Below are 12,528 nucleotides of genomic sequence, written 5' to 3' on the forward strand. Positions count from 1 at the left end.
CAAATATAACCTGACCCTTGTTAAAGTAGCTCAGAGCCTTACGCGTCACCATTTTGCCTATTTTTAATTCACCCATATCTAGAACTGACTATACATTTGCTGACTGGTATATCCCACCCCTCGACAGGTGCCATCGGCATGTGATAATAAATGTTATTAATTTCACCTGGATTTAAGATTATGACTGACAGATGTATAAAGCTATCATTCAATGTATATTCCACGTGAAGACTCGAATAATTCAATTTCTACATGACATTGTTTAAAATACTTAATCCAAAGTCTGGCTTCAACTGCCTAATCAGCAAGCATCAATCTTACATGGAAGCTAGTCAAACTGTCCGCTATATATAAAAGATGAACGCCACAGCCAATTTCTCAAAACATCTTACTGTATTAATCACTCACCCTGTCAATAATCTGCTTGATTGTATGAAGACGAATGATCCCAGAGCTCCGCTGGTCAGTACCTGCGTCTCTTGGTTCACTTCCTAGGGAGAAAGATGTGTGTTACACAAGCCCACAGTTTTAAAGCCAAGACAAAATGCCTTCACATCATTAATTTACATGCAGCTCAATACATCTGAAAGATAGAGGCAACTACAATTTATCTGACAGTGCTCATTTCAAATTATTATTTTTTTTACAGAAAGGTAATAAGACAATTAAGGACTGCCGTTCTCCTGCAAGACGTCTCAGAAGTTTTGTCAATGGTCTATGACAGTGAATCTTTGCAAAGGAAAAATTGAGAAAAAGTCACATTTTTCTCTTTGCAACGTATTCTTTTCTCCAGGAAAGGGAGTGCAAGCATTGTTAGCTTAAATACGTGCTGTGCAACTTTTGAGCTAAGGAGGACATTTTATCCATGGTAAGACATGTTAATATGTTTCATTAAAGGGGTATTCCCCATCTGGGACATTTACAGCACATCCACAAGATATCTAGCATCTCAAGAACGAGGCCCCATTGCACCAAGCAGAGAGTTGGCTGCACATGCACGGTTCTTCTCAATTAACTTCAATAGCACTTCAGAATATAGTCAAGTCAGCGCGGTTGGCAATTTTGACAAGTGCTAGTGAAGAGAATAGAGAGAACCGAACCTATTGGACGTTTATGCATAAAAATGGGATGGGAAACCCTTTTAAGGCTCTACCAACACTGCCTTATTGACCAACATTTATAGAGGAAAAATATTTTTGGGCACTATCCATTTCAATTCTAATTGATTTTAATTTCTAACAATGTAGAAAAGTCAATGCCACTCAAAAATGAATGGTTACGAATGAAAGCTACCATCACAAGTCTGCGCACAGCCACATAAATGGTAATTCGTTCTCAAGCCAGCCAGTGATATTGTTCATTATCTGAACAATGATGGTTAGAGTAAACATTGCATAATATCTGGGATTTTTTTTCAACAGACTGAGAAAAATGTAAAGAATGTTTTTAATTGCTTGTCAAATACATCAGGTAAATAGGACTTTATTGATGATTTCCAGTCCATCGTTTCATTGCATCCTTCACGCTCCTACTTTCTGAACCCTACAGTATGTGTTGTCTGGATCGTAGTCAGGCTCTCTGTACATACCTATGAGCCTCACACTGATCATCTCAGATTCTAGCATAGGCATGGGTCGTGTGGAACAACGGGGGACTAAAAAAAACTTACTTGCCACCTCGTAGATATCTGGTTCCTCTCTTGCCAATTTCTCTCGTGCAACATCAGCAATAGGACCAAAGATAACAACAGGCCTGAGAAATCCAGCTGTAAAACGTTTATTGAGAAAATTAGCCACTCAAAATCAAGGCACGACTCATTCTTCAATAATAAATTTTTTAATACACCTCAGAGCGCTCTGGAGAGTACATTGCTGACACAAGGGCTCTTTTTCACTTAAATCATGAGTTAGTAAAATGCATTGAGAGGACTCCTGAGCTCATGTACATAATGGAGAGGACTCAAGGAGTCCTCTCAATGCATTTTACTGCTGGTTTGTGGGAGTACAGCGACGGAATACAAGTGAGTCTGAAGAAAAATTACATAATTGTACTCAGCACCCATTACACTGTACACTGCTTACTCTAGTTTGGGGCTTGTTTTAGAGAAGATTCCTTTTTAAATGTAAAGATACATCTCGTCACCTTTAGCAGGGTTAAAAAAAAAAAAAAAAAAAAAAAAAAAATGAAATAAGAAAAAATACCTTCTCGCAAGACAACTCTTTCATACGCAGGAAACTTTGTCTGAACAGGTTGGGCTGAGAGGTCTTCCCTACTTTTCCTGAGATTTCGCTTGGAACTTCGGAGACCCCGGAAGCGCCAAAAGTCTGCACGATCACCTCCAGCTGTTTTAGGGAGTGTATACTGCACACTTGCAAGCTGTTCAGCTCTATGAAAAGTTATAAAAAAAATAATCAGCACGCACAAAGAAATATGTTGCAACCTTTATGGAAAAACAAGCTTTGAACCAATCATCTAAAGAACTGATCAGTGCCACCAGTGCTGTGCCAATAAATGGGAAATGTTTCACCTGTCACAGCAATCACAGGTGGTTAGAGAAGCAAGACCTGTGACCTATTATTTTTTTTTATAGGGATGTATTGGTGGAGCCCATATCCATCTCTAGAAAAGGTGTCCACCTTGGTTCTATCTCAAAGCGCCATAGCATTGTATAAAAGGAGCCACGCATACGTGGCCTGCTCCCCTATCTCAAGAGCAGGACCCTGTCACAAAGCAGCTTGCAATGGGGTTCTGGTCGAGATAGGAGTGCAGTTCCAAAAAAAGGCAATCAGGTTGGCTAAATTACACAATAAATCACCATGATAGCACACACTGTAAGTAGAAAGGAAAGAAGAAGAAAAAGTTTGAGTGGCACACAAACTAGGCATCAACTAGAGGCGTATATACCAACTTTTACCTGTTCTTATTTGGGATAATTCCTCTTTCCACTTCCTTATGATTTCTACCTATTCGAATTGCCAGCCACGATCCTAGCTTCCCATTGTAAAGAGTATCCACAACTCGAAACACCTCTCCTTTGTTGAAACTTAGGCCATATTGGGATTCCTTCTCATACTCAAAATGGGTTCGGATATAAAAGGAATCGCCAACGTCCGATTCAACAATGCGACGGTAAACTGGAAGAGAAAAAAAACAAATGTATTTAAAATATATATATATATAAATACTCTGCTAAGGGCTCTTTCACACTTGCGTTATTGTCTTCCGGCATAGAGTTCCGTCGTCGGGGCTCTATGCCGGAAGAATCCTGATCAGGATTATCCTAATGCATTCTGAATGGAGAGAAATTCGTTCAGGATGCATCAGGATGTCTTCAGTTCCGGAACGGAACGTTTGTTGGCCGGAGAAAATACCGCAGCATGCTGCGCTTTTTGCTCCGGCCAAAAATCCGGAACACTTGCCGCAAGGCCGGATCCGGAATTAATGCCCATTGGAAGGCATTGATCCGGATCCGGCCTTAAGCTAAACGTCGTTTCGGCGCATTGCCGGAGCCGACTCTTAGCTTTTTCAGAGTGGTTACCATGGCTGCCGGGACACTAAAGTCCTGGCAGCCATGGTAAAGTGGAGCGGGGGAGCAGTGTACTTACCGTCCGTGCGGCTGCCCGGGCGCTCCAGAGTGACGTCAGGGCGCCCCAAGAGCATGGATCACGTGATCGCATGGATCACGTCATCTATGCGCATGGGGCGCTCTGACGTCATTCTGGAGCGCCCCGGGAGCCGCACGGACTGTAAGTATACCGCTCCCCTGCTCCCCGCTCCTACTATGGCAACCAGGACTTTAATAGCGTCCTGGGTGCCATAGTAACACTGAAAGCATTTGGAAGACGGTTCCGTCTTCAAATGCTTTCAGTACACTTGCGTTTTTCCGGATCCGGCGGGCACCTCCGGCAACGGAAGTGCATGCCGGATCCCAACAACGCAAGTGTGAAAGAGGCCTTACAAGGTTAGTCTGCTTCCTACCATATTAGCCAGTGCATAGAGATCTGACTTGTCCATTTACTACAGGGACTCTAAATAGATTACAATGGGTGAACCTTGTGATCATTTTATTGTTAGAAAACCTAGTATTTGTCTAGTTTGCAAAACCCCTCTAAGGTGCCCAGACAGATGGATGATCATCTATTGTGTATGCAGATTTCAGCCCTCTCAGATGTTGAAAAGAAGGATGGAGCATGTCTGATTTTAATATGCATGATCCTTTGTTCCTGCAGGAGGTAAGCTGCCCCCAGAGGTGTCTGACAGCTGCTAATTTCCCTCTTACCAATGAAAACACATGCATGCTCAACCAAGTAAGCAAGTGTGCATGGGAGTAGCGAGAATTATCTTTTGTCTAAACGAACCATCGCAGGGCTCCAGATGGCGACCAAAATGGTCACCAATGCGACTTAGAATTGCAAAATGGCAAGACGACTTTGTTGTCTTGTCGCCATTTGCACCTTGACCCTCCGCTGCTCTGCCTCTTTAAGCTCTGCTCTGTGGGCAGTAGATCGTGTGTACGGGGCTGTAAGGTCAGGATGCTGCTAGGATGATGAAGGTCGGCTCGGCATGGCGAGAGACTGCACGGAGAGCCGCTTCAGGGAGGTAATGGAGCGCTTTGGGGGTCCTCAGCAAGTACTGGTGGTCGGGGAACTGTGGGACCGGGCGGAGAGCCGGCATCTGCTGGAGAACTTTCTGCGGGAGCTCTTCCCAGCCAAGCTGGTGAATGGAGGAGATATGTTTAAACAGGGGGCCTCGCAGCATGGAACCCCGAAACATGGCAACCACTGCAAGGGTGAGAAACCGGGCCCAGACCAGCCACAGCCTCCCCACAACCGGACTGTTCGCTTCGGACTGGTATTCTTCCTGTGTCGCCAGGAATTGCTGGCACTCCCGGCATCAGCTGCGGGAAACCTGCAGGGGGCGCTGTGGTCGGGGTGGTTATGCTGCCTGGCAGTAAGGTGAATGGCCAGGAGGCGATAGAGGATGGCCCGGTGTGTGCCGGGTCTGCCGTGTCCGCTCTCCACTCTCTCCTCTGCTCTGTTTTCCTAGTGACTGCTGAAGTACGGGCCGCCACACTCACACCGGGACAGCTCCAGATGGAGAGCCGGTGACAGCTCCAGATGGAAGTGTGTGAGGCACTCAAAGCGGCAGATAGAAGAGGACTGTTAGCAGTTGCCCTTGGCAACCAAATGGACCCGTTCATGTTCTCTGAGCTGCAGGCTAACTGGTTGCTATGGGCAACTGCCGCACAGAGGATATGACGCCCCAAAATGTTATTGTATGGTGGAATTGGGGGTGACTGTTTAGGCTGGACACCTGCAGTTTATGGTGCACCTCAGTGGTGATGTGTGCACTGCCGCGTAATACACTGAAACCTGCATACAGCCTTATGAAGGTTTTAAGATTCTAGAAAAACCCTTAGGGGGTCATTTATCAAACTGGTGTAAAGTAGAACTGGCTGAGCCCATAACAACCAATCAGATTCCTCCTTTCATTTTTCACAGCTCCTTTGGAAAATGAAAGGTGGAATCTGATTGGTTGCTATGGGCAACTCAGCCAGTTCTACTTTACACCAGTTTGATGAACCCACTTAGTTCTTAATAAATCCTTTACAGTAATTCTGGGGTCTATAGGTGTGTTCACATGTAGCAGATTTATTGGAGACATTTCTGTGACTGTCCCATTCAACTGAAGGCAGTAAACTATGCACCTGCTGCAGGAACAACCCCATTCAGTGCGTTTCGGTCAAAGAAATTTCTATAACAAATCTTCTGCGCGTGAATACACCCTTAGGCTACAATTCACTCAAACGTATTTTGTTTCTGTGTCCGTATGTCCATTATGTAGCACCGCCAAAAAGATAGAAATTGCCCGTTTTGCAGACAAGGATAGACATTGTTACAATGGATCCGCAAAAAACGGATGCCATACGGACATCATCCGTTTTGGTTTGCGGATCCACAAATTGCGGATGCCAGAGCTCCAGATGGCGACCAAAATGGTCGCCAATGCGACTAAGAATTGCAAAATGGCTTTGTTGTCTTGTCGCCATTTGCACCTAGACCCTCCACTGCTCTGCCTGTTTGAGAAAAAAAGGCTTTCATCCAGAAGACATACGCTGCAGACGTCGGCTGGATGAAGATCCAGCCCTCACCCCGTGGCCAGTGATTGTCTTGATACCACTGCAGCCAAACGTTTTCATGGAGAAACCCAAGACAAGCAGTGGAGGCATGGAAGTGAATGAGCCAGGACCCAGCACCTAGGGGATTACCAACGCAAATCTGGCTAGTCTGAGAGGTCATGGAAATGAGTGCACAACCCCTATAACTGTGTGGGCTGCAACTTAGAAAACTCCATGCTCCTAAGCATCCCAGCTATATTCTATGTATTTTTAATTTGGCGACTAAAAATTTCATTTGGCTCCTAAATTTTTCAGGTTAGGAGCCAAAGGCACCCTGATTTTTTTTTTTTGTCTGGAACACTGTATCGGCTAACGGCTTTTTTTTAAAGTGTAAAGGCAGATTAAGACTTGTCACAGCCTTGGTGCACATTCTTTTGCACTGACAGGACTGAAGATAATATTGCTGGGTTCAAACCTTCTGTCAGGGTTGGATACATTATTATTGCATTATTTGTAAATGCATGATACTAAAACACTAACCATCTTTCTTTTTCTGTGCCAGGATTGTGACTTCTTCTCCTTTGGGCAAATCAAGAAGAAAAAGGACAGCCTCCTCCCTGATGATATTAGTAAAGTCCACGTTGTTCACCTGGTGAAAACAAACCGAGGTTGTGTGCTTTAACAGATCTTTTAAATAAAAAAAATTCTAGATGTATATTTGTGCCAGTATTTTCCAAGTTGCTCCATGTGATTTCAAGTGAAATCAAATAGGAAAGACACAAAATGACGAAAAACAACAATAAATATACCAACGATTAAATTATTCATTAACATTAAAGGACCAGAAAACTCCTTTAATGCACAGCCTATAAATGAAACTCAGTCTCTCTTTTCTCAGAGGTCTACATTCAGGTTACTGCTTGCTGCACTGGTTTGGACACAGCTCAAGTACAGTTCTTTGAAACATGGACTGTATGCAACTTACTCTAAGAATCTGATCGCCTTCTTCTAATCCTTCTTTTGCTGCAGGGCTATCCTCCAAAACACCCGCCACGAAAATGCCAACATCATTTCCACCAGCAAGACGTAGTCCTACACTGTCTCCTTTCCTGAATTTTACTAGTTTCATGCTAGGCCTAAAAGATAAAAAAAAAAAAAATACAAAACAAAATTAGACTAGCAACTTTGTATTTTTAAGGATCAACACAATTATACATAAAAGGAAAATTACCTAAGCATGCCATCTTCATGTGTGGAGTTGGGGAAAGGGCCATCAGACGGGCTAACAGGCAAGTCTACGTCAGGTTGCCCTGACTGGGCATATACTGGTTTCGGCTCTGAAATACAACAGCAATGCTAGGTTTAGGGTACATAGTAAATATATCTTTATTTACAATGGAGAGCTGTTCAATTAACGTTACACAATAAGACAAACAGTGATGCAACAATATTTTTATGTATTGAATGTGTTCATCAAAAATTAAGGCCCGGAGGCAGTCCTTGTGAAGACACTGCTCGCAGAACTCAAGTTTCCTCCAAACATCATCCAGAGGAATCAATCATCTCATTACAGTCTGGTATCCAGGTTATGTTACTTTTGCCAAATATCTCAGTAGTGTCCAACTAAGGGAATAGGAGGTCTTCATTAGCAAACTTTTACATAAGACTAAGGCCTTATGCACACGACCGTAGTTGTGGTCCGCATCTGAGCCGCAATTTTTGCGGCTTGGATGCGGACCCATTCACTTCAATGGGGCCGCAAAAGATGCGGACAGCACTCCGTGTGCTGTCCGCATCCTTTGCTCCGTTCCGTGGCCCCACCAAAAAAATATAGCATGTCCTATTCTTGTCCGTGATGCTATTTAAATGTTAGAAAAAGCCTGCGTTTCCAGCTGTCCAGTCTCACACATAGTAATTGCCAGCTCGGCCTTTATGAGCATCATACATCTAAGACATGGAAAGCTGGACTCTACTGCTGGCTGCTGACATTATAACAGATTTTTACAGGTAAATACTGAATAAAGTCATAGAAAATTCTGCTCACAGAAATGGAAGTGTAGGAGCCTTTACTATTCAACTTAACTCTTTTAATTCATTAGTAAAACCACCAAAAAAGGCTGCGCAACTCGCCACCCAAGAAGAAATCCTATGTCGTGTTCAATATACATTTGGCCCATACAGCTGATGGATACATTTAATATAGCAAAAAATTTAAAATAAATATTTTTAAAGATACATTCACATTTAACAGATCCACCATAAAATGTTTAGACTTAATGAACATAATGTATTACAGTTTTAAAAAAGAACAAAATCCCAACCCCTGAGATACACAATAAATGTGTCATAGCATGTCACTGTACAAGACTGTCTATACCTTTGCTAGGCACTGGCATGTAGCAGGAAATACACTGTTTTTCCATTTCATATGCCCCACTCTTTCCTTCCTAACATGGCATTAAAATATTTAATCTATTTACTTGAACACAGTCATTTACAAACAACCACACACAGGTCAGTAAAGCATAGCTATAGTTATAATGGCTTAGGCCCTCTTCACATTTCCGGCAAGCACAGATGAGACTCAAACTTCAAGGGGTATTCTGGTTGGTTAAAGTTATCCCCTCTCCACAGGATAGGGGATAACTATTAGATCAGTGGGGGGCTGATCACGAGAATGGAGGCCCTGTACCTCCTGCAGATCCTTTGAAATCACCTGAGCGGCCGGTGCCTCATGCACGTGGCCTCCCCATTCATTTCTATGGGAGTTCCAGAGATGGCCACGTACAGCACTCAACTATCTAAAGAACTCCCGCAGAAATGAAGGGAGCGGGCGTGCGCATGTGGGACCAGGCGCTTAGGTCATTTCAGGAGAGCTGCAGTAGACACAGGGCCCCCGTTCTCAGTGGTGGTCCCAGCGGTAGCACCCCTACTGATCTTATAGTTATCCCCTATCCTTTATGGATTCCATTAGGATCTGTCATACCATTCAAGTCTCCCAAAAATTTTTGCAGGAAAAATTAGGATCCATTCACACGTCCGTGAATATGTCCGCACCCGTTCCGCAATTCTGTGCAATGGATGCAGAACCATTCGTTCTTTATGGGGCAGGAATGGATGCGGACAGCACACAGTGTGTTGTCCGCATCCGTATTTCCGGAGCACGACTCGATCTTCTAGTCCTCGGTTCCGGAAAAAAATAGAACTTGTCCTATTCTTGTCTGCAAATTCTCTAGACCCCTCTGAAGAAACTGCAAAATCCTGGGAATAGAGAAACTATCCTGCGGGACAGGATCAATTCCTAGGAAAGCAAGGAAGGCCGCCAAGTAAGGTTCTAGCATAGATCTTGGTGGTTACCGGCTTCCTACTTTTAAAGGGGTTGTCCGGGTTCAGAACTGAACCCGGACAATCCTCTATTTTCACCCAGGCAGCCCCCCCTGACTTGAGCCTCAGAGCAGTTCATGCTCCGATGCTATCCTTTGCGCTGCGCTAAATCGCGCAGGGCAAAGGCTCTTTTGTTTACAATAACACACTTTGCCCAGCGGAAGGCACCGGGCTCCCTGAGAAGCCTCCGCCGGGAAGTGTGTTCGGTCACATCACCGGCTGTGATGTGCGGGCTTTAGCGCTGCAATAGCCGTTTTACTGGCTAGAGCAGTGCTAAAGCTAGCCATTCAGTGCCGGTGACATCACCGGGCTCTCTGAGCAGCCGGAAGAAGCGGCTTCAGCGCTCCTGCAAGGGACCGGTAGGTCACAGAGTCTAAAAAAAAGTTAACTCCCGGTGAAAAAATTTCCTATAAGAAAAAGGGGCTTGAGAAACCTGTGGAAAACGTAGGCCATGGATGTATGTTATATGTTTGTCTGTCTTGTACTAATGTAACAAAGTCCTCAATTCCGGACAACCCCTTTAAACAGAGTGGAAATAACTGATTCAAACAAACCCTTATGCATTAGCAGGGACCTTTCAAAAGCCAAGCCGTCAAGTGAAGGCCCTTTACCGGAGGGTGGATGACCGGTCCCTGGCTTAATAAATCCGGGATCTCTGGTAGCACCCAAGGCTCCATGACTGAGAGAAGCCTCAGCCAAGTAAACCGAAGACGAGGCGGATGAAATTTCCCCACTTTCTATTAAAGGGGTTCTGCAGTTTGTTTTAACTGATGATCTATCCTCTAGATAGATCATCAGCATCTGACCGGCGGGGGTCCCGGGTGTTTGAGAAGGCAGCGGTGCTCCAGCAGCGCTGCGGCCTTCTCACTGTTTACCGCTGGCCCAGTGACATCATGACTAGTATCAACTGGACAGGGCGGGGCTAAGCTCCATTCAAGTGAACAGAGCTTAGCCGCGCCCAGGCAAGTTGATACTAGTCGTGACGTCACTGGGCCAGCGGTAAACAGTGAGAAGGCCGCGACGCTGCTGGAGCGCCGCTGCCTTCTCAAAAAGCTGATCGGCGGTGGTCCCAGGTGTCGGACCCCTGCCGGTCAGATGCTGATGATCTATCCAGAGGATAGATCATCAGTTTAAACAAACTGCAGAACCCCTTTAAGGTATTTTCATCCGAACTATAAATGCCCGAGAATTTTTGCCCAGAAGGGGATCTGTCTTTGCTTCTATGGACTTCTTTTTGGGATTTAAGGACATTACCCACTTCTTCTATAATTAGCATTTTCAAGCATTTAAACATTGAGGGGGGGACTCTTCTGCTATAGTGTTTTCTATGCAGGAGCGACAGAGTAGTTCAACATAGGATGAGGGCAATTTGGCTTTACAAATTCCACATTCCTTATGTTTAGTCTTAGCAGACACCTTCCTGGGTTTTCCTAAAAGACAATATGCCATAATAAACCCACATGTCACGGAAAAAACAAAAAGGGGGATAGAACCCCCTGCCGTACATACCCGCCAACCATACCATAGGTGCAGGGGTAGACGGTTCCTTCTGTGCCTCTCCAGCGACCTCCATGCTGTACAGAGGTCCACACACGCCTTGGATCTGGTCCTTCCGGCAAGGATCCACAGGCCGCTCTAGATGGGCTTAATGTGGCCGGAAATTAAAATCTCCCCCGCGCTCCAGCGCAGTAGGAGAAAGTATTGCAGGATCTCACTCTTGCTCCCTGGTCTTGCGATACTACGGACAGGAAGTGCTATCTCCGCAATACCTGCGCTCCCGTCCTCACCGACCGTGCCGCTGATCGGGCTAGGCAGGAGAAACAAAGAAAGGGAATCCTCCAGAGCTATGCCACCCTCTCCTCTTCAGGGAGCGCGTAGCGGGGAACTCACCTGGCACTCTCCCTAGCCCAGCCGGCGAGTAGGATGCTAGTAGGAATCCTCTCCAAGGACAGGAAAACCACTGAGGAATGGAGATGCCCCTCCTCCTTAAATATTTGAGGGTTTCCTGTCCTGGGCGGAGGATCCTCTCTCCTGGTGCTGTCATAGGATGAAGTGATAAAAAAAGCCCACCAAGCTGTGCTTTTCTTTCCAGCAAAATGGAGGATCCTGCTGGAGTAGATGCATACAGATTGTACACCACTATTCAAATTAATGGGCACTTTAACGGATCCATCAAATTAATTTTTTCTGTTCTAAGCTTCCCTGGAAGTTATTTATTTTACTCACTTATATAGGGCTGACATTCCACAGCGCTTTACAGACATTATCATCACGCTGCACCCCGTGGGGCTCACAATCTAAGTTCCCTATCAGTATGTCTTTGGAGCTTGGGAGGAAACTAGAGTACCTGGAGGAAACCCACACAAACACGGGGAGAACATACAAACTCCATGCAGATGTTGTCCTTAATCATATTTGAACCTAGGACCCCATGGCTGCAATCACCAGTGATAACCTCTGAGCCACCGTGCACAAAGCCTTAAAGAGGACTTGCCACCTTTCCTGACATATCTGTTTTAGTAACCACTTACATTTCTCACTCTGGGGCATCATTTCAAATAACTTTGTGCCATTTATCTATTATCCATACTGGAAGTTTATGAATGAATTACCAGCAGTCTGCATTAAAGGTCCATCTGGGTTACTGCACATTCTTCCACTAGCAGCACTGACTGGATAGGGACATGCTTCTTATCGTTAACACCTAGTTGGACATGACTGCAGGCTGTTGGTAATTTACTCAAACTTCAAATAGGAATAATTGAGGAATGGCACCAACATAGTTATATAAAAAAAAAGTGCTAAAGAATTGTTATTACATGGAGAATGCAAGAAGTTACTAAAAACAGACATTTCAGGAGAGTTTACAGTCCCTATTTAAAGGTTGCACGCATAGGCATGGTCCACCTGTGGCTCTCCAGCTGTTGTAAAACTACAATTCCCACCATGCCCTGCTGTAGGCTGATAGCTGTTGGCAGTCTGGGCATGCTGGGAGTTGTAGTTTTGCAACATCTGGAGAGCCTCAG

At 44.9% G+C, this 12,528-nt stretch overlaps 1 protein-coding gene across 9 annotated transcripts in view; it reads right to left on the minus strand.

Annotated features, from left to right (window-relative positions):
* TJP1 (tight junction protein 1) overlaps positions 1 to 12,528 on the minus strand; it is a 247,209-nt gene that overhangs the window by 29,569 nt on the left and 205,112 nt on the right. For all 9 annotated transcript variants that reach the window (XM_040413852.1, XM_040413853.1, XM_040413851.1 and 6 more), the window contains 7 exons: positions 7,350 to 7,455; positions 7,104 to 7,254; positions 6,659 to 6,767; positions 2,915 to 3,134; positions 2,202 to 2,386; positions 1,670 to 1,765; positions 409 to 491 (listed from right to left, as the gene is read on the minus strand). In XM_040413852.1, the coding sequence (XP_040269786.1) occupies positions 409 to 491; positions 1,670 to 1,765; positions 2,202 to 2,386; positions 2,915 to 3,134; positions 6,659 to 6,767; positions 7,104 to 7,254; positions 7,350 to 7,455 (950 nt within the window). The remainder of the gene's footprint in view (positions 1 to 408; positions 492 to 1,669; positions 1,766 to 2,201; positions 2,387 to 2,914; positions 3,135 to 6,658; positions 6,768 to 7,103; positions 7,255 to 7,349; positions 7,456 to 12,528) is intronic.

The sequence above is a fragment of the Bufo bufo genome, chromosome 1, assembly GCF_905171765.1.
Source record: "Bufo bufo chromosome 1, aBufBuf1.1, whole genome shotgun sequence".
NCBI lineage: Eukaryota > Metazoa > Chordata > Amphibia > Anura > Bufonidae > Bufo > Bufo bufo.